Below are 27,165 nucleotides of genomic sequence, written 5' to 3' on the forward strand. Positions count from 1 at the left end.
CATGGAAATATATTCAACTCGTCTTTTCTATTTTACTTAAGCGAGATGGCCAACGCACACAGCTTTAAGCTGTCATGAATAAATGTCCATTGTTTTGAGTACTTTTTTGCATGTGGATGCCGCCTACGTCGTCGTCGTATACAGTGATTGCCAGTTATTGCCACTTCCGAGTAAACCTTATTTTCGTGCCATTACTTCAACAGAAATACACTGAAAGGTCTTCTCGTAGCCAATTTTGCTACCATCCCTGTCACTATTTTTGTAAATTCAGAAAGGCCTATGGTTGAGGGCGAGTTTCTTTCGACAGATCCGTAACAAGGTACTTCACGGATATCATTCTTTGCGTGACTGCTTTATCCCGCATCCTTCTGTTTCATCAATAGCGAGATCCACGTCTGTCCGCGTGAGTTCTGATGTATCCGAAGCTTAAAAACGTACATTGTGACGCCACAGTGCACACCATTTCTTTTGTAACGTCGCAATGTGGAAATTAAGCCAGGAAAAGGCACAGCCATGTTCCTTATTAAATGTTCTTTATTGCAATCGCATTTACATCACTCTCACAAAAAAGCCACACAGTATGAAAATAGACAGGTCATCGCGATCTTGTTTGTGTAGAGGACCTGCAGATGTCATGAGACACCCAAAATGTCTCTACTGAGCTCGCACAGTCATTCATTCAAACATACACCTAACACGTGAGAATTCTTGATGAAGCATGAAATGGTATTTACAGATGTAGATTTATGGTTGAAATATGCTTGCATAGTAAAGACAGGTAAGGCTTTCGTAACGTGCGCTTCATGCTAAAACATTTTGATACAGCCACGTCAGCACAAGGAACCAAGAGAACAAAGGATGAAGTCACATATTCCACAAAAACTCCAACATCAACACCGCCGATTGTAATTGGCGTTAGAAAAAAAAATCAACAAAACAGAACCGCGATATATCTATGGAGTTAAAGACGTGAATAGTCTCCGTCTGGCTGTAAACCGCCGATGCGGTTGTATGATACTAAATTGTGCCATGAAACGTCGCCATCTTGGCAAGTTTCCCGCCTTGACAAAATTTTTGAACTCATGTGCCCTTCGTAAACATCTAGATTTTCCCAAGGTTCGCTTCTGACACCCCTGAGGTGCCTTTTCTATCTCGCTCATTCGAATTCAAACTGGTTTCTAGCATATTACTGCGAAAGTTCAAACCTTATATTTTAAAGTTTGGCTCAACACTTTACCAAGGACGCGCTCATCTTTAGCGCACAAGGGTAGATAAGGTCAAGCGTGCGATTAAGCTCACTGTTTTGCCATAAACGAAGCGCTGTATCGAATTCCTTCTCCCAAGAGGCTACCAGCGCTCCTTAGCGTGCTTTACGCACCCAATCATTGCGGTCACCTAAATCGCGATACATGCAAGACACCGCATACCACCATTCCCATCACGTCTCCAAGTAATTCAAGAGCAACGAGCCGCTGACAACGCCGTTGAACACAACTAGTCATTGGCTGTCATATCCACTTGTTTTGCTCGCATATGGCACAAAGTTTCGCGTCAGAAAAGCATAAATACGGAGTAGATTACGTCACTGCACATTTTCCGAGTACATTCTGTGCACACAGAACAATGACACAGAGACTCTAGCCCTGGCTGCCTCTGCAAAACTTGCAAACGAAGGAAATCAAAACGATCCACAGGGTGCTCTGAAGGCACAAGAGTGCTATCTATTAACAGAGGAATACCTTTTGCACGGCTGTTTTTCGCAGCTATTTTTTGCTTCCCCGCGCTTAAATTGTCCAACCGTTCTACAATTTCCGTACCGACGTGCTTTTTTGTGGTTCCGCTATGTTCGAGGGCACGGAGATAGAAGCCGGATGTTGCTACCATAACTCCTTCACATCTTCCGTTCCTTTTTCCCTCTCGCAAGAAACAAAAGAAGACAACCTAAAATATGCTAGGCTAGCTCCACAAACAGAGCTAGCCGCCTTGCATGGTCAAGGGCGGATGTTACTCCTGAATGACACACGCCTTCTCTGGGCCGTTGTTGACAAAAGCTCGTAATCCGGTATGCACAATAGATAGCACGTAGAGCCAAAAAGAAGTCCTCATGCATCGCAGCGCGGTGGCGCTCGGGCGTGTTCACGACCGGCTGAAGGCGAGGCACACCAGAAGCGACGCCAGGGCCATGGCTGAAGAGAGGGGGCCAGCGGACGCCGAGGACTCGATGAAGTTGTCGATGGGCTGCAGTGTCTTGCCGGGGCGCTTCTCGGGAATGCGCTTCGGCGTCGGCTTGTGCTTGGGCGCGGGCGTCGTGGGTGCGGGTTTCCTGCACCACAAAAAAAAAAAAAAAACAGAATGGCGCTGTCAGTACATCAGCGGTCGAAAGAGGACACGTCAGACGCCGGAGGCGATGTAAATGTCAATTGATGTTCAGAGTTGGCCGCAGCCGAAATCTGTTAAAGACCATTGGATTTCCTTACCACGCTACAACCAAAGCTTGATTTTTACTAAAGCTGTTCCAGCCGACATGCTACCAGTACCTGAGGCAAACGTTTCCAATTCTTACACATTGGTAAACTTGCGTTCTTACTCAGAAAATGCAACTATGATTCGCCTCAACTTCCACAAGCCATTAAGGACATTTTTCAAATGGTTGAGTCTGCGAATAGCTCGCGTGGGTGTTGTTGGTTCCGCGTGAGTAAAAGCGGAAATTCACAACAGTTGTTCATGATGACTTTTTACGCGCAAGGGCATGTGTGGCCAAAGAGCGCCGTGGCACAAGGTGTTTTCGTCTATTCAGGGTGTGTGGTGAAAGATCCATTTAGCAAGCATTTTACCCCAAATAAGTCATGCCAGGGGAAAACTTGTACCCACTGTGTCACCGGTAGGTGCCTCGTGGCACTGGGGATCGAACCCCCCACTTCCCGCATGCAAGGCGGCTGCTCAAATCACAAGGCCATCGGTGCGGTCCAATTTACAGCAGTTTAGAGGTGGCTTGGAGACAGAGCAGCTTGTTTATAAAGGAATAATATTTAACCGCCTTCGCTCACAAAAGATACCGTACATCACTACCCATTTTTCTTGTGATTTTCTTGAATGCTACGAAAGCGAAAACGTTTTCGTTGCACACAGCATCAAACACAAACATAAACCAGTCCAGCTTCAGCTTCTCGCCAGAAACCTCTGATGTGAAGAGTTTGAACAAACGTTGTGGTAAGTACTCGTCACCCAGATTACAGATCCCTTCTATCGCTGCTGCTATGGGTGCGAGCGAGAAAAAAAAAGAAAAATATTCTGCACTTGCGTGTGATTACACATCTGCGAGAATGGTTTTAGGCTGGCCATGAGAGTTCCCTGGGAGACTATCTGGTCGTTGGTTAAGTAACTATGCCAAGTCGTGAGCGTGCCAAGGTAAGAGATAGCGAGTTAACTGATTCTTGCTTTATGAACGAGGAAAATTGCAAAACCTACTGACGTGTGTCAGGAAGGAGTATACGTTGGCAAGGATGAACCCAACCGCACAAGCAAGAGAAAACAGAACGCTAACAAACATCTCGTGACGCCAAACAATCTACGGATGATTATTGCCTGAGCACGCATCCTTTAAGAGTACCACAACCGCCGCGTTTACTGTCGAGCCTGGGGCAGGACGAATGGTAACCAGCAATTGTTGTCAGGGCTGCGATGTTGCGCAACTGACCTCACTCTAAGTTCTTTACCCGAGCACTTCACAGAAAGGCTTCAGGCACTTGAGGAAAAGGGACCCAAATCCCATCGGCATAATGCACGTATCTCTAGAGCAGCAGGCTACCGCACAGCGCTGGCAGAAGAGTGAAGACGGGGTTATTAATCACCGGATAATTGAGATTCAATGTAGTAGTAGTGCACGCGCTATTGCTAGTTTGGCTACGCTCTGAATGCTGGCCCGACTGTGCTGAGAAACCAAGAGCCCGGCACGCAACAAACTCTTCTGCAATCTCTTTCTGTGGACAGCCAAGGTCGCAATGATGCGTTTGCAGGAAGTAAGCGCCAACACGCACCGACTTTCTCCGAATCTGTCGTTCCAAAAAGTCCATTTTGATCTCAGCAAACGCGATATGGCGTGTCGAAAGACTAGTTTCGCAAAGACGGGCGCGTTACTGAAGAAGGTAATAGTAAGGTAATCTTCCTAAGAGCAGGAACGCTCAATTGCTGAGATGATAGATAACAAAAGAGCAGCGTACAAACGTCCTCTACCAATAGCTACTGCGCAGAACTGGGCAACTTAATGCAGACGAAAATGTACAAAAAATCGCACACAACTATTAAGTTCGAAACAATACATAAAGCTCAATTATTTAAATAAAAAAGGGTGGTTTTAATCCTCGCAACATACTCTACCTAAGGCTTATAGTTTCTATAACCTTGTGCGTCGCGTGAAAAAAAAAATGCGAAAGAGTTTTGTATGCGTCGCATCTAATGTGGCTTTTGGAGGAAACGGGAACCGCCAGCCGCGCTCTTTCAAGTGCTTAGCTATTGCGTCGTTCGTAGTCATCCTGTGGCAACTGGCAGGACCAAGTGGGACATTCTAATTTGGCCAGCTCTGCGCAAACACTGCTCCAAGGACAACGGCACGTATTTATTCCAAATGTCCAGTTTTCTTCCCGTCGCAGCCCAAGAATTAAAAAAACAATCAACGAGATCTGCAAATGGAACCGCGTATACGCTGGGCTTCACAAACCGTCCTTCACTAAGTACGTGAAAAGGTCATTCTTTAAGAATGAGCGAGTAGCATGTCAGAAAGAATATTCTGCGCGTGTAATGATATCTTGCATGCGAAGCGCCGAAGAGGAACAATGGATGGGAAGTCTGAACAAACTGCTCCCGGGACTCATTACGTGGGACGTCCTCTCGTAGCCACTTTGTGCAGCCGGCAAACGATGTTTACAACATTACAAGAACATACGCTAACCTGGACGTCTGAAACAGGACACTAGAAACGTCGTCTTTCACTCAGTTCTTGCATGACATTGAAATTCGGAGCCAACTCTTTCAACGACAGAGGCATTGCCAGCATTTTACAGGAAAAAAATAAACATCATTTATACGTCGCTTTCTAGACGTATGCCCGTGCTTAGATGGATGCAAATGAGTAATTACAACATTATTCCTCGTCTGTATTGACTGTTTCTACCCTGCACAATGTGTTGTTAATATAGCTGACTACAACTGCTGATCACAGTGTTTTCGTCGTATCTGTGGCTTAGCTGTGTTTTATTTTATTATGGTTAATTACTATGTATTGCACGATTCAGTAATCTGACTTGGCCTTTGCTAAATATTGCCACGGCTTCCAACTTTCTTGAACGCTGATAAGTTTGACAGGAGTCATCCCACGGAGTGATATCACGCAGCTGTCTTGCACGCAGCTGTTGCGCAATAATTTGCCCAATTTTGCTACAAGAACCGTTAATGCACTGAGCACAGTGTGGTTCCTATTCCCACCGCCTTGCGAATGGCACATGCTGAAATTGCAATGTGCACCCCCGGGAACGCATCTGGATATTCAAGTAAACTGTGATGCAAACACGAAATCTCACCTCTTGATGAGGTAGGGCTCCCAGAGGTGGCATTTCTTGGATCTTGGTCCGTACGCGACGCTGTAGTCGTTGGGCTTGAGGACCACGTAGGCCTTGCTCTCTTTAGTATACTTGGGCCACTCCATGTCGGTCTTTGGAATCTTTGGTTTCCTGCGACAACAAACAAAAAAAAAACAAGGTAAGTTTCATCTATAACTGAACGCGAAGGTTGGCAGACACAGAGAAAACAATATGCTCGGCAATTTCGGGCATCCTGCAGCGTAACAAAAGAGAGGCAGCAAAGCAAATGAGATAAAGCGTCGGGAAAAAAGACGTGCATAGATAAATTGTGCGTTTTGAAGTTGCGCCGGTGTGATTAAGGCAGCAGACCAAATTCAAGCGGTAGTTTCAGGTATGGCTGAAGTCGGGCAGGTTATCTGCATGCAGTCTAAACTAGGAGGATGTGAAGTTCCTCTAACGAGCACCACTTGCGTTTGTCACGCTCGCTGCTTTGAGCGAACGCGCCACAAATATACATTTTCTCATTCCTAAACAACTCAACCACGTTCCCCCTTTCTTGTACGCCGCCTATGCAGCTACAGGTAGTGGACTTCTCAGGCGTGCTAATTTTCTTGGCGAGTAAGACTAACATAGAAATGCACTGACAGGATGTGCTCCGCTATCACAGTGAGCAATTTCAACCCGCCATAGGGCAGTCCCATTGAGGTTACTGCATTAAATGATACGGGCATGCTTACAACTCATCACCCTGACTCCACTGGCGAAACGAAGGGAGTGAGATTAGAGGATAAGTTATTCCAAATTGCCAGGTTGATCCGCGAGCGTGTTTGTAGACGCCAGACCATTATTTCATTGTTATTACAGGTCTGCATCGAAAAGGCAATGCGCCTTCCCATCGGCGCAGAATACAATCTTAACAGCAGGACTTGGCGGGCATTGGCTGCTACTGATGGTACCTTTCATCTCTTATCGGAGCCTACATGACTTCAGGGCAGTGAACCCAACGGCAGAATTCGTGACAATGCGCACGGTCAAAGAATTTTGGGGGGAATACTGCCCCCGCAGAACAAACATAAACAAACGATGCAAGAGTCCAAAGAAAATCGCTTCCAGGAAAACCGACTCACAGAAGCCGGTTCGGATCAACATCACATTCAAGGCCAATACATCCGCTCATGTATCATTTATCGAAAGTACCTGTACGCGGAGTGAAGAGGAGCGCGAACTGCTTAACTGCACGGCGAAGTTATGGGCCAGTTGGTCCGACATGTTCAAGGGTAAAAAGAACCGGGACAGGAACAAGACACAGGAAGAGAAGTGGGCCGGACGGACGGATACCACTCGTCCTGTCCACTTCTCTTCCTACGTCCTGCTTAACTGCGTCGACGAGAGGAAAGCTCATCGTAAACGCATTCACAGAATAAACTCTTAAATCGGCCTATGCCACACTGCGACTCGGAGGACGGGTATGCGGATCCCTTCAAGGTCCTTACATTTAGAGAGCGCAAACTACTGTTCCACTTGGTCGAGGCGATACTCCATCGCGGCAGACAGGCGTACTGCGCTGGAACTCAGCGGCGGTCTTCGAGCATAGGTGCGTTTAGGGCGTCGATTAATTATGAGTGGCAGTCAAATTAAAATTCCAGGTTCCCCTGTTTTCAAATCGCCTCATGCGAATCATTAGTTGTACGGCTGTACAACAGAGGGAAATCGCATGAATTGAGAACGACTAGGAATTAGCCGTGAAAGGCAGCGGAGTACGTTTACTGCAATAAACATATACTACGCGGGTTAAGAAAAGTATTTAGATTGCGCAGTTTCCAAGTAATGCTCTTAACACGCTCACCTGCAAATTCTGTAATATAAAACACTCAAAATGTGCAGTGAGGAGTCGTGCGAGACTCATATTGGAGGCCATGTGATATCCGCTGTATCCAGCAATAACAAAATGTTGTAAATTTTAATTCAAGACTTGCTTCCATTCGCCACTTACGCTCGAAAAACGGTTCTTGATTATGAGCAGGGCGGACTAATGATATATTTCACCTAAACAAATAAAGTTTTTTTTGTGAAAAATGGTTCCTGATTCTGAGCAGTGAGGACTAGTGATGTATTTCAGCTAAAGAAATAAATGAAATCGAAAAAAAGAACTATTCTATTTTTTCTCGACTCACCCCGTCCAGCAGAATTCGCTCAGTGCTCTGATGAGCTCGTCAGAAAAGCTCAGCTCTTGTGGCGTCGTCGAAAATTTCACACGCATCAGTTCACCGAATGAATCATTGTGCTTCTCCAAGATAACCTTCTTTTCTGCCCTCACCGTGCCCAAGAAAAATGGCAAGTCGTCGTTGTGGGTCACGGAGACCCAGTCGCCCCAAAAGCTGTAAGATGGTCTGTGCTTAAATGCATATCGGAAGACAGATACATTCTGTCTGAGGGCTGTCTGAGCGAATAAGTCGGCAGGGCAGGTGAAGCTCAGGTCCGTGACGAACGAAGACAGCGCTCGAAGCGCCTGAGTCTCAGTAATTTCCTGGGCGCTGCCAAAGTAGGCATTCTCCAATTGCGCGCTCTTGGACAGACCGACGTTGAAGAAGTTCCGAAGGAAAAACCTGAGAATGGTTCGGCCATCGACGGATCCCTTAAGCCACTTCATCTTGGAGTACATGGCAGCGATCAATAGAGCACCGTCGTCCTGAGTGCTGCCCAGGAAGATGTCTTTCACGTTGAACCGAGCTATGTCGAGGTCTATAGGACTGTGTGGAAGGAACGAGTCTCCGTAACCAGGAAGAATAGTGATGTACTTAAAGGACATGCTGCTTTCCACGTCGTGGACCAGTTGGCTGGCATCTGCCTTCCGAAGGCAGTCCAGGGCAGCGTCGATCTTCTCTTTTCCCGAAAGATAAAAATTTGTGCAGTTCATTGTGGTTGAGATGGACCAGAAGTTATCATGCTGGTTTATGCTATCCGTATAGGCAAGAGTGCCCGCCGTTCCGCTGAGCAGTACGGCCCGCTGGAATAGGCCCCGGCTAAGATCAGACATGATATGGTAGGAGACAGAGACTGCTCCGGCACTCTGACCTGCTAAAGTAATTGCCTCGGGGTCCCCTCCAAAAGCATGCGCGTTCTTGTGAATCCAGCGCAGAGCCTCGACCTGATCGTAGAGACCCATGTTGCCTTCGGCTCCAGGCACCGAAGCGTTCAAGAAACCCAACGGGCCCAATCTGTAGTTGAACGTCACGTAAATGACGTCGGAACGCGCGGCGAACTGGAGGCCGTCGTAGAAGAACAGCGAACTGGAGCCCCAGGAGAAAAGACCTCCGTAAACGAAGACGAACAAGGGAAGGCTTTCCTTGCACGAATGACCGAGGGTGTCATTCTCGCTGCCGCTACCGCAGTCGCGCCTTGGCACCCAGAGGTTCACAGTTAGGCAGTCCTCAAGCGTGTCGGACATGTCGATTTTGGCATTGTCAATGACGACAAAGTCGGTCTGGGTGCAGCCCGGGTGCATAGTTTCCGCACGAAACACGCCGCTCCACGGGGAGACGGGTAGCGGCTTCAGAAACCTTCGCTCACCGACCGGAGGTTGCCCGTAAGGAATGCCCAGGTAGACGTCCACGTCTCTACCGTTGGCGTGGAGTCGCTTGCCGACGACATCGCCGGTACTGGTACGTACCGTTGGCGTATCTCCCTCCTCCGCGCTTACCGACGAAATGAAGCAGAAGGACAGGACGAAGACTGAAGCGAGCTTCATCGTCAAGACGATCCTCGTTTGCCGCGACGCGCAAACGTTCGCCGCTTCCTTAGGTACGCAACGCCGGCACGACCTTGGCAGAGCGCGCACGTGCAAAATTATGACTCCCGCTAGAGTGTCAGACGGCTGGCGCACGAGAAGTAAAAGTGTTCTCCGGCGCCAACTCAGGGCCACCACCGACAACTCGCGCGCAGACAGACGTCGTGTTGAGAGAATGGCAGGTCCGCACCCTCGAAGGATCAGCTCACTTTATGCGGGAAGCTGGATGCACCCACCGTGCCGCAAGGAACACACCCGCCCTACAACTGCTCCACGGCAGTATATATATAAACCACTTTCACTCGTGCGCCCGCGCCCTCTCCCGCACGGAGCCCTCGGAATGCCGCGATGCCCCCTTCATCGCCGCCTCCGGCTGGTCGGCTTGCCCCTAGGGCATCGTGGCGGCGCGCGGGTCACTGGCCACGCGCTTGCGGCCGTGAAAGGACACAGCAGTTGTTGGCTTCCACCAGCGGCCTTCGAAACAACGTTATTTTAGACACGCTTCAAAAGCTTGGAGAATTTCGGTAGAAGATTATGTGGAATCGACTGAAAGAGCATTTTAAATAGCTTCGCTGGTGGACGATATAGCATTTTCGACGTGATTTATGTAGAGATACCAGATCACGTTCACTTAATAAGCGGGACTTGGAAAGAAAGAAAGAAAGAAAGAAAGGAAGAAAGGAAGAAAGAAAGAAGGAAAGAAGGAAAGAAAGAAAGAAAGAAAGAAAGGAAGAAAGAGAGAAAGGAAGAAAGGAAGAAAGAAAGAGAGAAAGAAAGAAAGAGAGAAAGAAAGAAAGAAAGAAAGAAGAGAGAAAGAAAGAAAGAAAGAGAGAAAGAAGAGAAAGAAAGAAAGAAAGAAAGAAAGAAGAAAGAGAAAGAAAGAAAGAAAGAAAGAGAGAGAGAAAGAAAGAAAGAAAGAAAGAAAGAGAGAGAAAGAAAGAAAGAAAGAAAGAGAGAAAGAAAGAAGAGAAAGGAAAGAAAGAAAGAAGGAAAGAAGGAAAGAAAGAAAGAAAGAAGAAAGAGAGAAGAAGAAGAAAGGAAGAAAGAAAGAAGAAGAAAGAAAGAAAAGAAAGAAAGAAAGAAAGAAGAAAGAAAGAAAGAAAGAAAGAAGAAAGAAAGAAGAAAGAAAGAAAGAAAGAAAGAAAGAAGAAAGAAAGAAAGAGAGAAAGAAAGAAAGAGAGAAAGAAGAGAAAGAAAGAAAGAGAGAAAGAAAGAAAGAGAAGAAAGAAAGAAAGAAAGAAAGAAGAAAGAAAGAAAGAAAGAAAGAAAGAAAGAAAGAAAGAAAGAAAGAAAGAAAGAAAGAAAGAAAGAAAGAAAGAAAGAAAGAGAGAAAGAAAGAAGAAAGAAAGAAAGAGAGAAAGAAAGAAAGAAAGAAAGAAAGAAAGAAAGAAAGAAAGAAAGAAAGGAAGAAAGAAAGAAGGAAAGAAGGAAAGAAAGAAAGAAAGAAAGAAAGAAAGGAAGAAAGAGAGAAAGGAAGAAAGGAAGAAAGAAAGAGAGAAAGAAAGAAAGAAAGAAAGAAAGAAAGAAAGAAAGAGAGAAAGAAAGAAAGAAAGAGAGAAAGAAAGAAAGAGAGAAAGAAAGAAAGAAAGAAAGAAAGAAAGAAAGAAAGAAAGAAAGAAAGAAAGAAAGAAAGAAAGAAAGAAAGAAAGAAAGAAAGAAAGAAAGAAAGAAAGAAAGAAAGAAAGAAAGAAAGAAAGATGCTGCTACGAGATCAGAAGCCATCAGTCAGAAACGCAAATTCTTTACGAATGCGAAGTGCGAAGTTTTCTTTATATACCGAATAATGTGAACTGATACTAATAAAAGGGACCCTTTATCACTGTCCGCTATGAAACCTATTGGCAATAAATCTTGCTGCGGCAACAGACTTGAAAGCAACGACTGATAATCCTGTAAGCAGTACAGGAAATGACAGTTGCATACAATTTGTGTACAATTAGGCACAGCAGAGAGATAATACCCCTTTCTTTTTGCGTCAGAGTTCTTATGCAGCCTGTACTCAGCTCCAGTTACTTTGCTTGACATCTCTTAAGCAGTCTCTTAAGCCTAGCAAATACCAGAATGAGCAGGACATTGATGCAATTCATCGATGTTATTTAGCTGTATGTTACCAAATCTTCTGCGCCTCTGGTTTTGTCCCTCCTTAGCCTTTAAAATTATCATCTTGCTTGCTAGGCAACAGTCTCTGTTTCGACTCGAAGCATACCAAGTGAACAACGTGTCAAGCTAGCAAAATCTGTGGCCTGCAGGTTTAATTATCCGCCCTTGAAAAGCTCTTGCTGCAAAACGTCAAATGATGACCTGTCTGCATTTGTTTTTTCCGCTATAAGAGCATCAGCAACTGGATGAGGAAAATAACACAGGGTCACTTACTGAATTCGCAATTACCAATGCTCCGTATAAATCGTTACGGAGAAAAGGATCCTTTTCAGACCAAGTACGAACAAATAAAATGGAAGGTCGACTTTTAGAAGGCAGCAGACGGCGAGAACCCCCTCTTCAAAATTAAATCATGAGCCATCAAGGCCGATTGCACAGCATGGAATTTCTTTCTGCAGAAAATGGTAAACACAGTATAAAGTGAAGAATGTTGTGACACCCTCGGATTCTAAGAACTCCAGGTTTAACCAACCATGACGTAAGTAGTCGACACGTGTAAACTGGTATGCGCCTGCGTCAGTGCTTGAACTCGTGTGCCGATGTCTCCGTCCCAAGTGAAGCGCGCCGGCAGACCTGTCAGATGGGCTACGTTTACGTTCGCTTTTGAGACATTCGGTTTCCAAAGCTTCCCTTGGTCACGGTAGAAATGGCAGGTGTTTCCGTGTCCCTGCCATGGCATCGAAGTCTGTGTTAGCCCCGTCTTCGCACTCTGAAAATCTGCATGCGTTTCCTACACACTTATTCCGAGGTCGGCTGTTTTCAAGCGATGCCTATAGGGCCCCGTGCCGCAGAAAAAGTGACGCCGTCGGCGTTCGCCGTTATTGGCCGTGAGCGTGAGCGAAAAATTCAGGATTGGTCGGCTGGAGTGGCAGCACGGCTAAACGGATGGATGGAAGATAGCAGCGTCCCCTTTGAAACGGGGTGTTGGCAGTCGCCACAATTCCCTACGTTCTTTATTTTATTTTTTCTTTAACAGCGTTCTAAATTGTTGTAAATTGCTGCAGTGGCGCCGGCATGCGGCGGCCGCGAAAACTAAGACGCCGAGCGGAGGGCCGCTGCGCTAAAGTTGCAGCAGCACCATCTCCGGCGGCAACGGAGTGCGAGACCGGCTAGAGCCGCTGATCGGCGCGGTCCGTGTTCGTGCCGGGCGCTGAGTCTGAACCAATCATTTTTCTCCCCTGGCAGCTTCGCACTCAGGTGCAGCCTGTGTTCGCCGCGCATTCATTGTGTTCGCCTCGAACTCTTTTGAGTAATATAATCTCACGCTGGGGGCCTGCGATTCACTCGTGTTCTTTATTACATGGCGTAATAGTGATGCACGCTGCATCTACAGAGCTTTCGCGTCATAATTCCCTTAAGGCAGAGCTTAAGTGTCGCCGGAATTTTTACCCACCATGACTATGTAGGGTTTAGAGAACCTTTTGAATATTCAAAGAAAGAAATGGGGGGGACCCTAAAGCTCCGCCTGAAGGGTACGGCGCAATGTCGTAATATGTTAATTCCTATATATGCAAAGGTCATTCTCAAATTTACATTCATAGATCCCTTGAAGTCTTCATAACGACCCTGGCGCAGTGATGCAGCGGTTAAAGCGATGCGCCACTGCCCTACGATAGCAGGTGCTCCCAGAGGTGGGTCTTGTGCGGTTGCTCTTCCCAAGAGACCAATGAATAATTTCACTGCCACCTTCCATGGCAGGCAGTTTGCTCACTCTCCGATGGGCAGGTTGTGATTGACGCTGCAAGGTCACGTGACCTATAGGTATCCCACCTGCCTCCTAGCTTGCTCTCTGCGGACCAGCTGCCAGAGCCATGCTCGTAATTTTTCGCTCACAACGCCGACAACGCCGACACCGGATTTCATACGGAATCATACCCAACAATTGTGTACAAAAGCGTTCTTGGGTAGGAAACCTTTTATGAACGCAATTTTTTTTTTCATATATTGTAAGCTTTCACTATAACAATCATTATGTCCGCAGATCACCCGACGGCAGTCTTTTTTTTTCTATTTGCGTTTTTGCTATCGTAAAAAGCGTTCCTCATCGGTTTTCTATGGGAGTCTTAACTGTTCGATGCGATCGATGGAAACTCTTTTTTAAAAAGATTTTGTTGTGTATCAGAAGAATAGGCCATTGCCTTCAATATTTCTGTAAAAATATCTCACAATGTTCCAATTTTCAAAAATATTGGTCGAAATTGTTGGGCATGTGGCGAACGGAGCTTTTAATGCTATTGCGTTAAAATTTTGTGTACGAATTCAGCTTGGGATTTGAGTAGCACTATTCGGCAGCCTTGAATATTTGCAAAGCTTTTAGAAGTTTCAGAGCACTAACAAACAAACACCCGAAGGACGTATGCATTTAAGAAGGATTCCTCGGGAGTATAGAAGAAGCGAGAGATCTCGTGTGTTCGTGGATCGGGCCACTTTTCTAGCGTACATAGTGCACTCATGGCGTTTTTTGGCCTCCTGCACACAAGCTTATGCACTAGCAAAGATAACGACGATTTCTCTCGGTGTTCAGCTACTGCTGCAATGAAAAGAATATATTTGCAATGTTTCCAATCACAATAAAGTCAAAGTCCAATCACAACTTGTCCTTCTTCATGACGGGAACAAATTATTGTGAAAAATAAGAGTAGCATTCAATTATTTACAGTCTTTGTTCCATTATGACAAGTGAGCAATGTATAGAACCAGTTTCAAATGACATTCTGTTTTCTTTCTTTTTTCGTTAATTTTTACTTGCCAAAGATCGCACCCGGACTAGGCGCCCCCTTGTCCAGTAAAAAGGTCTGAATTGATTTCGATCCCCATTGGCACTCTTTAGCATGCCCGTCAAACTAGCGTCGACGATCGACAACGGCATTGAATCGCACCAACAAGGAACTCAACGTCGACTTCGCTATTCACGCGCAATCAGCTGCTGGCTTTCTGTTTCGTCCGTGAAGGCAGTTGGGCACGAACTGTCGATAGCAGGCATCAATCGCTAGCTTGCTCGGAAGACTTTCATATCTTCGTACTTAAAACGTCACCACACGCATCGATTTCTCCTCATTTCGAGCTGCTTGCGACAGTGCCGACTGCAGCGCTATTAAAGCAGCGGAAATATGATATTCGATTATGATATGAAAACTTCTTCCTTTTTGCGGTGAGCGCTGTAAAATAATTCGCGAGTAATTAAACACTGACATGAAGGTCACATTGCGTACGCCCCATGTACACTTATTCAAGGTGAAGTAGAAATTGTAGAAGAGGCGAGAGATGCAGAGCAGCAATTAACACATCAGCGTTATCTAAAGCTTAAGGACTTCTTTTTTGCCCCAAACTAATGCAGTATACGACTAGCCGCTAAGACACTTGTCCGTTCATGGGATTACGCGGTTTGAGCAAGAAGTGGCACATGTCTCTCGGCAAAGCTACGCCACCCTACGCACAAAAACACAGTGTCTGTTCGCTTCTAAAAGTCCTCGCTCAACTTTGCGAAACGCCGTGCTTTGAAACTGTTCCTTAATTAAACTATTAATTACTGGCAGCCTTTAAGGTCTTCCAACAAGCAGCGTCGTGTCTGTCGCAGCGAGCATTGTCTCTGTGTGGAGCTGCAAAGTTATAGTATCACGTTTGCCTGAGAGGAAGAAGACTACAGTGAAGTAAAGCGGCTAAGTGAGCAAGACGCGGTTTAAGTACGGCCCAGGTTTTCTTGAGGAAAAAGAAAAATTCAGTTCTGTTTCGCAAGAATACATTCCTTTTTTTTTGCGGTTATTTAATGCGAGGAACCACAGCGTGTAAAGTATATTGCTTTCGCAGCCTCTTGTTTTTCTTTTACATGCAAGAATTTCGAACTTTTCTGCCGTCTTCACAAGCCTCTCGGATGAATCGACGCGAGCCCGAACTACAAACGATAGTTGCGCCAGATCCGCTTACCCAGTTCTGGTAAAACTCGCCAAGGCGTCAACCAGGTCGTTCGAGAACTGCGACTCTTTCCAGAGCGCGGAGCGCAGATCAGCGCCCTTCGCTGCCGCAGAGGCGTTCATCAAGAGCTTGTCGGTCGTCGCCAGGAAGAAGGGCAGTTCGTCCATGTGCGTAGCCGTCACCCACTTGTGCCACATGCTGCGCGCGGGCCGATGCGTGAATTCGTAGCGCAGCAGGGTGACGTCGTTGTTCAGCGCGGACGTGGCGTACAGGTCGGTGCCGCAGTCGAACGCGCCTTCCGTGATGGGCACTGAGAGGTTCTTCTCGATCTCCCATTGCTCGTGAGGAGCACCGCTCTCGTCGAAGTAGAGGTGCGAGTACTTGGCGCTGGTGGCGAAGTCGATGTTGAAGAAGCTCTTCACCGTCACCCTGAAAACCGTCGGCCCGTCCAGGTTCCCATTAAGCCACTTCAGCTGATCCAGCATCGCGTACACCAGGTACGCTCCGTCGTCCTGCGTGGTGCCCAGAAAAATTTCCTTGACGTTGAACGGGTTGCCCAGATCGAGCGGGTTTCGCCGCAGAAATGTGTCCCCGTAGCCGGGAAGGATGGTGACGAACTTGAAAGGCAACGCCTTAATCGTTTCCAGAGCCAACTTGTGCGCGTCCCATTTGCGCATACAGCGAACGATCTCGTCCCTCTGGGCCTCCACCGGGAGTTTGGTGTCGGCGCAGCCCAAGTGGTAGCTCAGCGTGCGGAAGTTCTGGTGCTGGTCTGCGTGGTCAGAGTAAGAGAGGGCCTGCGGCGTGCCGCTGAACAGCACGGCTCGCCGGAACAGTCCTCGGCTCAGCTCGGACATGATGTGGTAGCTGACGGACATGCTCCCGGCGCTGTGGCCCGCCAGGGTGATGGCGTCGGGGTCACCGCCAAAGTGCTTGATATTCTTGTGGATCCAGCGCAGCGCTTCGAGCTGGTCGTACATGCCCATGTTGCCCGGAGCTTCGGGAGAAGACGCGTTGAGAAAGCCGAAGACGCTCACCCGATAGTTGAAGCTTACGAAGACGACCTGCGCCCGCGCCGCGAACGCAAGTCCGTCGTACACCCCCAAAGCGCTCGATCCCCAAACGAAGAGTCCGCCATAGACGAAGGTGAACACGGGCAAGAGGCCATTGCCGCACGATTCGGTGTTTTCACCGCCTTTGCAGTTGAGTCGCGGAACCCAGATATTGACGTACAGGCAGTCTTCGGAAGTGTCCTCGATGTTTATATTCACGCTTCCGGGCAGCTCGAAGCTAGTCTGCACGCAAGCCTTGGGTTTGCGCACTGCTTGAAGCGTTTCCTTCCAGGGGGTCACGGGCTCAGGGGGCAAAAAGCGGAGCTCACCTATGGGTGGTTTCGCGAAAGGTATGCCCAAGTACGCGTCGACGACGGAGTCTCCACTACGAAGTGTTATTCCGGCGACGGGTCCTGAGTCCGTGCTCACTACCGGTGCCCTGGTGTCCGCCCCTACGACGTCCGCCTCGGTGCATGGGACACAAGAGGCGACGGCCACGAAAGCAACAGTGACAAGTGCGGCGGAGACCCTACGGCGGCGGCAGACTTGCCGCTCTTCCGTCGCCCTCAGGAGCAATCGCGGAAGCCACGAGGAGGTCTGCATGTCCGTCTCGGTCCGTTCTCGAGCTGGCTTTGTTCTACGGGACACGGCGGCTTCCCTCTTCTAAAGTGCCAATAGATTCAGCAGCTATTAGCGAAGCCGAACGAGTCACGCAACGACTTTATCCCAACCCAGCTTATTTTGTTGTTAATGCGATCGCCCGGGGCACCACGCGCACAACTGTGGTGTCCTCCTCCGTGAGAGGGGGGAAAGTACGAGCACCCGTAGTTTGTGTGTTTGTCTTCTTGGCGCGCCACCATGCGGACAAGCGGCCGGCGGACGCTCGCCACGGTTCGTTTAGGCCATAACTTGAGTGGCTTATTTCTGTTTTTCTTTTACTTCCATCATTTTCCCCTTCCTTTTTTGCAGCTTAAAAAGACTCCATTAAGGTCGCCCAGCGAGGTCAGCATGATCGCATGCTCGCACACGGAAATTCCCGCGCCAGTTAGCCACCTCAGTGGGCCGCCTCTGCGCGCGCTAAGCATAATCAGGTGTCGCTAGCGCACGGCAACGACAGCGCCAAGTCCAAGCCCGAACATGCATGCGCAGCCGTAAGAAGGCGTACTATGCGATTCGGGAACAGCAGCGCAGCGGCAGGAATGGGCCCTAATTTTCCACAACCATTCATCATTGTCCTTCTTGTTCCTTGTCATGTTTCTGTCGCACGGTGCGCCTCGAGCGAGTGGCGAGAGCCAAGGCGAAACGTTTTAACCTGGATTCAAAGAATGGGCGACGGAGAAGTCGTGTTTCTGTCACTGTATACGCTGTTGAGCCGCTATAACGGGCACAGCGGCGGAAGGTTAGATAGAGAAGGCTTCCATCTTAAACGCGCGCGCGCGCGTCGAACGAGATCAAGGTCAAGTGATGTACGCGACACAGCTTTCCACGCCGGTGCGGTCGACGAAGGCGAGCGTGGTGGTGGCTGAATGCTGATTCTTTCCGCTGCTTATGTGAGCACTCGTTGTTAAAGTGAGCCAAAAAACAAAACATGTATGCCGCACTCGTTTCAGGAAATGGTTGCGCGCATATTTTAGGGCGAACAGAAACAGGTTATTTCGTTTTTCAACTCACGAAATAGCATCAATTCAAAACGGGCGGAAAAACGTGGCGGGCTTTTACCAAGAAGCAAGCCGTCCCATAATATCGGCTTCCACAAATGCTAAATAACGCCGCATATACTGAAAACTCACGGCGTGTTTATCGCGGCAGGGATACGGTCCCAATGTTAAAATCAGAATTAAAGAGAAAGAGGGAAAGGTGAAAAGCGATAGCACAGCGCTTTCGCCTTAGTGCCACCGAATTCTCTACTACCACGCAAATCTGCTTCACATACTGAAGGGCTTGTTTCTGTCCTTGAACACGAATCGCATGAACACAAAGCACATGAACATGCAACTCAGCACGAAGCTTGAGGCATGTCCAAAACGCTCTTCACGCCTCACACCATGGCAGATGGCGAGACATGGTGTTGATGAAGAAACCCGAAGGCCACAGCGCGTGCGTCAACATCTACCTCAGAGATTTGTTTGTCCTAATTATCTGAGCAAAGGGATAACCTTACGGTCACGGTCGAATGTATTTATGGTAGAAGAACACACCCGGGAGTGGCAACCTTCAAGAAGGGAATTCCCTTCCTGAAACTTACCCCACCTTGCGGGGGTTTCCCTCGCGGATATTGGAACAGCGCTTCCGCCTTGAGTTGTCTATAAATTGGGCACCAAGATGCCAGTCGCTGGCATCTGGTAAGTTAGGAGGGCTCTCGTTCTGGCCACTTGAAGTGAGGTCTTCCTTCTGAATGTCGAAATTTTCAGAATGTTGCAAAGAATTCTTGTTCTACAGCCGTATGATTTCGTTCATGGATATGATAATGTTACTAACGTGCTTGTTAGGTTCGTAGAAGAGTATCTCGATGAATAGAGTAGGAAATTAGGCAAACATTAGCACTGTTTTTTACGCATTTTACGCGGATCTCCTTCATGAAACTATTTTCGTGACGCATTACACGTAAACTTCTTCCCTTAACTTCATCTGTCGCCTTCTTCAATGAGCCGCCGCAGTGGCTCAGTGGCTATGGTGCTCGGCTGCTGGCCCCAAAGACGCGGGTTCGATCCCGGCCGCGGCGGTTGAATTTCTTTGGAGGAGAAATTCGAGGCCCGTGTACTGTGCGATGTCAGTGCACGTTAAAGAACCCCAGGTGGTCGAAATTTCCGGAGCCCTCCACTACGGCGTCTCTCATAGCCTCAGTCGCTTTGGGACGTTAAACCCCATAAACCAAACCAAACCAAACCAAACCAAACCTTCTTCAATGGCCCGACCGAAACGCGTCTTACTATAGGTGATTCTACAAGTGCACCATGGCTAGGCAAAGGTTCAATATCGAAATGTCAGCCGTAAAACGGAAAGAAAAGCATACAAGCAGTGTTCACGAGCCACGGCGCAGCTTCTGTCCGAGAAAGCACAAGAGCAAGGCGTGAAGAAGGGCGCCCGTAATAAGCGGCGATTTAAAAAGTTGGGCGACTGTGACCCGTTCGAACAAGAGATATACATCTATCTCAGATATTAGAAGCGCTTCGCGATCGAAAGAGACAACGAAATTGACACTCCGCCGCAGCCATAACTGGAAGAACCACTTAGCAGACGCTTGTGCGTATTATTTGTGTGGCGTCGGAGTCTCGTATCGAGAACTAACCGCTGATTGCGGCGGTTACTTCATCAGCCTGCGCCGGGCGCATGTTAATTGTAGTGGCGACGACACGTGCAGCCGAATGTCTCGGAGATAACCATCACTCGAAGAACACCCTCGCCTCGTCGCGGCGTTTAATCCACGAGGTAGCCCCCGGGGCGTTGTCCTCGTGGCTACGGTATTACGCGTGCTCGCCGCGACACCCCTACCGACAGGCCGCCGCCGCCGCTATTCCGAAGGTCGTGCGCGCATGCGAAAAGCTCGTAACCCCCTTTTTCATTTCTTTCTGCTTTTTCGGGGCCATGTGGCCGCGAGTTCCGAAGGTGATCCATTCACGCACGCACCCACCAAGCGTCTCCTTTCGGCCGTCTATCGACTCTCGGAACCAGCACCAAAGTCACCGATACCAAGGCTGCAGAATTCCAAAGCGCGCTCGAACCGCCGCGCAAGCGCAGTCCATGGCCTCACCGAACTGTGAGGCCTTGCCCCCATCTATAGTCACGAGCTCTCACTGTCTTAGCGCACACTTTTTCAGTTCTTCTGGTGATCACGAGCTACAGTGTAGTGTAGCACACGGCATGGATGGTTCGCAGTGTCGTAATCAAACACGCTGGCAAGCTGAAGTCTTGCTCAGCCCGAAGGAGACAGGTTTCCTCAAGCTATCCGAAGTTAGTGGGTGATTATACATTTTGTGCTTGCAGTCACTTCAGCATCGGCCCATAGGTCAAAGCGAACTACCGTCAATTTCAGCGATAAGGTGAGAGAAATGGTTTACCTGAAGAGAGCTGCTATAATTTCACATTACACCATGGGACGTCAATTGCTGTACTGGCAGTTGCAGATTGTATACGATTTCCAATCCTGGCTCCCCACCTGTCATTTTGTGCTGTGAACAACCAACAGGCATCTTTATGACTACCATGGGCCCCGGAATAAAACAGCATGGTTAGGAACACCTGAAAACGATGAAAATTTGGATCGTATACAGTGACAAAAGAAGTTTGCTCCGTTATGAGTGAACCATTCCGTGGAACTATGTTCCTCTTAGGCGCGCCACTAACGTACTAGGCCCAATTGCTAGGTTCCGTGCGTAAGGTAGATAAAGGGCAGGCAGTTCTGCCTCGTGAGTAGCTATGGAGCTTAACAGAGAAGGCTAGAAGGTGTGAGGGGAGTGGAGGGTGGAGGGGAGGTAGGTGACATGGCGCTGGGCCCATTCTTTGGCTTAACGCGAAGGCTGCCCAGCGTCGCCTAATGAGGAAAGCGTCGCCGGTGCCCGCCAGGCAACAAGGGCAGCCGTCCATGACTGCATCAAGGTTCCTCTTCGGCAGGGATTTTTCCTGCCGTGGAAAACCGCAGCGAAAAACCGTCGTGAAACGATTTCGATACGCTTCCGCGTGCGCTTTACTGCTTCCTACATTTTCCTGTTCCCATCATTCGGGTCGCGTTTCCATCGACTCTAATTGTAAAACCGATACCGTGCCGTTAAAGTCTTTATTCATTCCGAGAATGACCTTCAGGTATACGCTCAGGTGCTCTGCGATGATGAGATACGCCAGTGCTTCGGAAGTTATAAACAGGGTGATTAACGATGAGAAGAGTGTAAGGTTATGAGCAAATCTGCATTTGTGGAGGACGTCGCCAAACATGGTGTATACTGTCGTTTCTCCTTTCCCCACTGAGGCGACGCTGCCTCAGCTCGCTGCTCGCATGGGCAACTTTGTGCGGATTTGGTCGTGCCGATGCGGACGTTTACGTTTCTGCGGCACTGGGAACCGCAAATCGTCTAGAAAGCCAAGTCGAAAGCGCCGTAAAGCACTTGATAACTGCTCACGCGACCAACCGTTCGCTGTCGACGCATTAACGATATGTCACGCGGAGCACGCGAAAGTGCCATCGCCGGCGACAATTACTTGAAGCAGGCGTACTAGTCACCTAATGCAAGTAAAATTGATGCAGATGAGGCTAAACAAAAATTGTCTATATTCTAGAGGCGCATCGTACCTTCATTCTTCGAGCGCTCACTGATACCTGATTTCTGAGTGTTCCCAAATGGACATATAAAAATCTCCATTTGGGAGTTTAATGTCCCGAACCGACATATGGGGCATGATGCACGAAGCAGTGGAGGGCTCCGGAATAATTTAGGCCACCTGTTGTTCTCTAACACGTGCTGACATCGCACAGCGCACAGGCGTTTATTTGTTTCGCTTGTATCGAAATACGGCCGCCGCGTATGGGAGCTAACCCGCGATCTCGGAAGCAGCACCAAATGGGCATATATTTTTGTTGTCGGCGAATAATGTTTGTTGACAATTTATCGCTGTATTGAAGAATACTTTGTACATTTGAACGTTATCCTGTCGTTCGACCCGGCCTAACGTGGTTATTTCTTAGAGCCAATGAGTTCGCGACTCTTTATTCATTCGTTGTCAAGCTTCTTGTGCGCAACGAACCTCTTCGACAAAGCACCAGACTTCTTTTACGAAAATACTCTGTTTCATTCTTCTAGCTGCGCCAGGTATTCATTGTGTCGTAAGCACATTGGGGACGGCAGTTAACGTGTCGGCTACGGGAGATGACATAGGTAACGGGCGTTGTGAAAGGGCACGGGGTAAGTGTGAATCATTCTGCTTCCTTAAACACTTCCAGCAGAGGTGAGGGAGAAAATGAATTGTGATGGGGAGAAACCGTCACAAATCAGACATTCTGGGCTCAGCGACGCATCTTGTCTGGGCTCAGCGACGCATCTTGTCAGGCGTTTAAATCAGCCAGGGAGCGAGAACAGAACGTACACATACAAGAAGCATTTGTCAGAGCTCTGGAGGATATTTCTGAGAATCCTAGTGGCATAAGTTTTCCGCATTAAGTATATGCTTCTCGAGCCCCAAAAGGTGCACTCATCTCGGAGCCAGCTGTCGCTGCATATGCACGCTGCCTTGAGCCCTCCACGGAAAGAAGCGCGTCGCAATATTTCTGCTTTCGCAGTCAGCAGCTTCCTTGGCTGCCTGTACGTGCGCATTGGGCGCGGACCGTGAAGGCCATACCGTGCTTCTAGCCTATATCTGTTTAGGACTACTTTGCATGCAGGCGTTGAAAAAAAGCTTATGAACGCTAACAAAGTTATTCCTCGTTCCTCTTAATAGTTAACTGCCTAAAAGCTAAAGACAAAATTAAAAATGAAAACATAAGTCATCTATTTGCATTGCGTCGGTCTTGTATGGAAAAGAAAATTGAAAGATTCCACGTCCGCTCATCTTTCAGGGGTCCCTATTGTGCCAAGCATCTAGTAGAACATTTGAGACTAGTCGCGAATACGTCAGGTGCTAACTACGCTGGAACCAGACAACGAGATTGGTTAAAACTTCAACGCAAAGGTATTCATGCGCCGCAGTGCAAAACTACGCAAATATAATCAGGCGCTTCACAGTCTTCTCCAGCATGATCTACGCTTCAGTGTCTTGGCCCCGATATCTTGGCGCCAATACGATCTTAAGCGAAAGTCAACACTGACTCTCAAGTGCTTTCACCCCGCTTTTTCCTTGACATTACCGTGCATTACTGATTAATCTCTAACATCTCAGCGTGCCCACAGACAGTCTACACGAATCCACGTTCAAGTATAAGGCCGATCGTATCGGGCAAGGTGATCGCCGCCGAGGGCGAGCCGCCGATCTCACCTCAGCCTCCGCGGTCGCGTTCTCGTCAGTGAAAAGCTTTCGGCTCGAGATCCTAATCGCGCCCAGTCGATATCATGCATTCACAGGCGGCCATTCAGGCGGCCCGTTCATTTACCCAGCGGAGCTCGCCTTATCTGGTGTGAACATCGATCCAGACGTGCTTATAAGTAACGGCTTGCGGAGAAAGTGCCGTAAGCTCTGACGTAACTGGCAGCCGCGCTATGGGCTTTGCTTGTTTGTTTGGAAGCGAAAGTCTGATCTGTATCTGTGCCCTTGCTTCAGCTGGGCTGGCAGGCTTGGTAGCACGTGCGATTCGATACGTCTTCTTTCATTAACAAAAGATGCATATCGCAGCGGCAGTGTGCTGTGTTTTGCGGTTTTGCTCATTGCCTCCAGTCGTGCGTCTGCAGCGGTTTAATTATATGGTTAGAATCAATTAAGTGGTACACCGCGGTTAGACGGATGTAACAAAGGCTACATTGAGCCGATGTGAGGGCCTTAGGGCGAGAGCGTGCTCTATGTGGGCAATAATTACGAGCTTCGGACGCAGAACTGCAAGTGTGGGTGAGTGGAGGCCGCCGCAGGTTGACAGAAACAATATAAAACAAAATATATATATCGTCAACACGCGCTCTAAAGAGGCGACAGACTGGTCCAGCAAGAATACACGGACTGTAGCACGTCCGCGCAGACGTGCTAAATTCACTTTAAACAAGAAGCATCTTAATATTAATTCCTGGTTGCAGAAATTCTCTGTAACGGTTTTCTACTTAAACGGCCGTCCTGCTGGGCTTGTATAGCAAAGTCTCACGAGCGGCACTAGGTTCTCGCCTTAGAGCGCCTCGGGTGACGTCAATAAGGTGCGAATAGTCAGCGTCGCGCTTTCTGGCAGCCATCGGAAAGCGTGCGAGATAAAACAGTGCGTTCAAAACCCAACGACTGGTACTGAATGGGGTGCCAGAAATGCTGACGGCAGCCACGGCCTTGCGGCTCAAGAAGCAAGTTGGGAAAGCCTTGCGGAACCGAAACTGCACAAAATTTAAGAAGGACGGGAACGTTCTATGGACAGCTCTCTCATGGGAAATATGAAAATCAGAAGAAAATGAACGACAACGAGGCATTTGAAAGCTCTCAGAGGATAAAATTACGTCACTCGATTTATTTTACTATCGTACGTGAAAATAACCTCTATGTGCGCGCCTAAGTCATGTGTAGGTTGTTTGTGAATAGCTGCACACCCGGCAATTCTGGACACACACATTTTTCAACAGGAAATAGTTTATGAACGCAATTTTTTAATATATTGTAAGATTTCTCTATAAGTACCAACATATACGCGGACGTCCCGTCGCAGGCTTGCATTTTTCATTTTTCTATTAACGTTTTTTACGACCGTCAAATATGTTCTTTTCGATGCACGCGATTAAAAACTTTCAAAGAAGGATTTTGCAACGCATGTCAAGAATAGACCACTACCTCAAATATTTCCATAACAGTACCTTACTATATACAACTACCCAAAATATTTGGCCAAGAAAGCTGGGCATGATTACCCCAGCTACGATTCATTTTTTTTTTCCTTTTTCAGTTAGTATGGAGCTGCCGCGCTTGGGGCTGCCTAAGCGACCATGGGCCGTGCCTCAGCAGTATTCACGTGGCACTCGCCTATAGCGTGAGCACTTTTTTATCCTCAATGACGACTACCCCCATATCCATGCCTGTGATACAGTGCGCCTTCAGTGGAGCTAATTAAATATCGTGACACCGCATAGGCTAACAGCAGCATGTGTCATGTTTCATGTTCCGCTTTGGAACAGAGAAAACCACTATTGTTATAGAAATACCTCCACTGCACTGATTATCACTGGGGTTAAAATTAAAGCAGAATGCCCTCTATACACCGCCACTGCAGGCGAAGTGCCAAGCGTTTTATGTCATTCATAAAAAAGAAAGTATAACACGAGGAGTACTGCTTCCGGTATAAGGGCTGCCACTCACCCATTTCTGCAGAATTCGCCGACAACCTGAACGAGTTCATCTGAGAAACGGTATTCTTCCGGCGTCGGTGGCCTTCGGTACACCGCCAGCAGGTCCTTGCTCATCGTCCGGTTCACAGCTTTCAAGTCCGAGTGGAGGGTGCCAAGGAAGAAAACAATGTCGTCGTTATGCGTAGCGCCAACTGCTCGATGCCAGGGACTCCACGAAGGTCGGTGGTCGAACAGGAAGCGATAGACCGTGACGTTGTTTTTCTCTGCGAGCTCAGAGAACTCGTCCGCGGGACATTCGAATCCGCCATCGCTAAGGCTGTTCTTGATTCCTTTCAGCGCTGCCAATGGGTTCTCCACGTCGTCTTCCTCGATATAAGCGTTGGCCAAAGCCCGGCTCTCGGTGAGTTTGATGTTGAACAGTGCCTTGATCGACAGCACAAGCGCCGTCAGGCCGTCGACGTCACCGACGTCGAAACCATACTGGGCAGCGAACACTTCCAGGAAAAGCGCCCCTTCATCGCGCGTGCTTCCCAAGAATACTTCCTTCACGTTGAGCTTAATGCGATCGTTTTCAATAGGGCTGCTCGGAAGGAAATCATCACCGAAACTGGGCAATACCGTGATGTATCGGTAAGCTAAGGACGCCATGGCTCCGTCCACGAGTTCGTGAGCGTCTAGGCGGCGCAGGCACTCCACCATGTCCTCCTTCTGGATTTGCCACGGACGGGAGTAGTCGGTGCAGCCAAAATAATTGCTGATCCGTCTGAAGTTGGCGTCCTGGTCGATGCTCTCCACGTATGCAAGCGACGAGGGCGATCCACTGAGCATCATTGCGCGGTGGAATAGGCCCTTGCTCAGAGAAGACATCATGTGGTAGCCGATGGATATGGCCCCGGCGCTCTGGCCAGCTAACGTTACCGCATCGGGGTCGCCGCCAAAGAACTCGATGTTGCCCTTCACCCACCTCAGCGCTTCCACTTGATCGTACAGCCCCATATTTCCCGGGGCATCCGGTATGGACGCGTTCATGAAGCCAAGGATGTTGACGCGGTAGTTGAGCGTCACAACCACGACATTGGCGCGGGCAGCGAGGAAAATGCCATCGAAGATGAACGCCGAAGACGTGCCCCAGCCAAAGAACCCACCGTAAATGTAGACCAGGACGGGCAGAAGCTTCTTGCAGGGGCTCTTGGACTTGGTCAGGCACGTCCTCTCCGGCGTCCACAGGTTGAGGTAGAGGCAGTCCTCAACGGTTTCGGACATGTTGAACGCCGCTCCTCTCGTGAGAGGAAGGTCTGTCTGAACGCACCCCGGGTTGAACTCGGTGGCGTTGAGGACGTCATACCAGGGCGTCGCCGGGCGGGGCTTCTTGAAGCGCATGGCGCCGACCGGTGGCTGCGCGAACGGGATGCCGAGGTAGGTGTCGATGATCCTGCCCCTCTCCTTGAGACGGATTCCGGTGACCGCACCGAGACGAGTGTAAACGAGCGGAGCCGGGTCATAGGCCCAGGCCAGGGTTAGCAGAGTGCTGCTTATCAGGCAAGTTGCCACGATCGTCGCCATTCTTAATCCGCGCTCCCAACACGCACACAGGATCCTCCTGAGATTCCTTTGGCCCGAACCGAATGCAGAAAGCGAGGGGAGGGGAGAAACTACCACGGCTCCATGGCGGAGAGGGTTCCAAGGTTCCCACCGCTTGCTCTCACCGGGTGTGTTCGCCCTCGCGTTGT

General features: G+C 48.6%; 1 protein-coding gene across 3 annotated transcripts; it reads right to left on the bottom strand.

The window, feature by feature from the left end:
- Nucleotides 1-516: 516 nt before the first annotated feature.
- Nucleotides 517-27,165, bottom strand: LOC149340127 (acetylcholinesterase-1-like). 3 transcript variants are annotated; one of them, XM_089548875.1, is made up of 3 exons: nt 25,446-27,165; nt 5,577-5,726; nt 517-2,323 (listed from the first exon to the last, which is right to left on the bottom strand). In XM_089548875.1, exons 1-3 carry the CDS (start codon nt 26,996-26,998, stop codon nt 2,137-2,139), a joined length of 1,890 nt encoding a protein of 629 aa, XP_089405001.1. In that variant the 5' UTR covers nt 26,999-27,165; the 3' UTR covers nt 517-2,136. The 3 variants fall into 3 exon arrangements, with proteins under 3 accessions (XP_089405001.1, XP_089404999.1, XP_089405000.1); XM_089548873.1 differs by lacking the exon at nt 25,446-27,165 and adding an exon at nt 15,448-17,268; XM_089548874.1 differs by lacking the exon at nt 25,446-27,165 and adding an exon at nt 7,751-9,967.

The sequence above is a fragment of the Amblyomma mixtum genome, chromosome 6, assembly GCF_055824585.1.
Source record: "Amblyomma mixtum isolate Tamu chromosome 6, ASM5582458v1, whole genome shotgun sequence".
NCBI lineage: Eukaryota > Metazoa > Arthropoda > Arachnida > Ixodida > Ixodidae > Amblyomma > Amblyomma mixtum.

What these genes read in the sequence shown, in the direction of transcription:
- LOC149340127 (XM_089548873.1), bottom strand. Translation starts at nt 17,090, where the DNA reads ATGCAGACCTCCTCGTGGCTTCCGCGATTGCTCCTGAGGGCGACGGAA. An exon ending in GCGAGTTTTACCAGAACTGG is followed by an intron (nt 5,727 to 15,447) that starts GTAAGCGGATCT and finishes TTGTTGTCGCAG; the next exon opens with GAAACCAAAGATTCCAAAGA. An exon ending in GAGCCCTACCTCATCAAGAG is followed by an intron (nt 2,324 to 5,576) that starts GTGAGATTTCGT and finishes TTTGTGGTGCAG; the next exon opens with GAAACCCGCACCCACGACGC.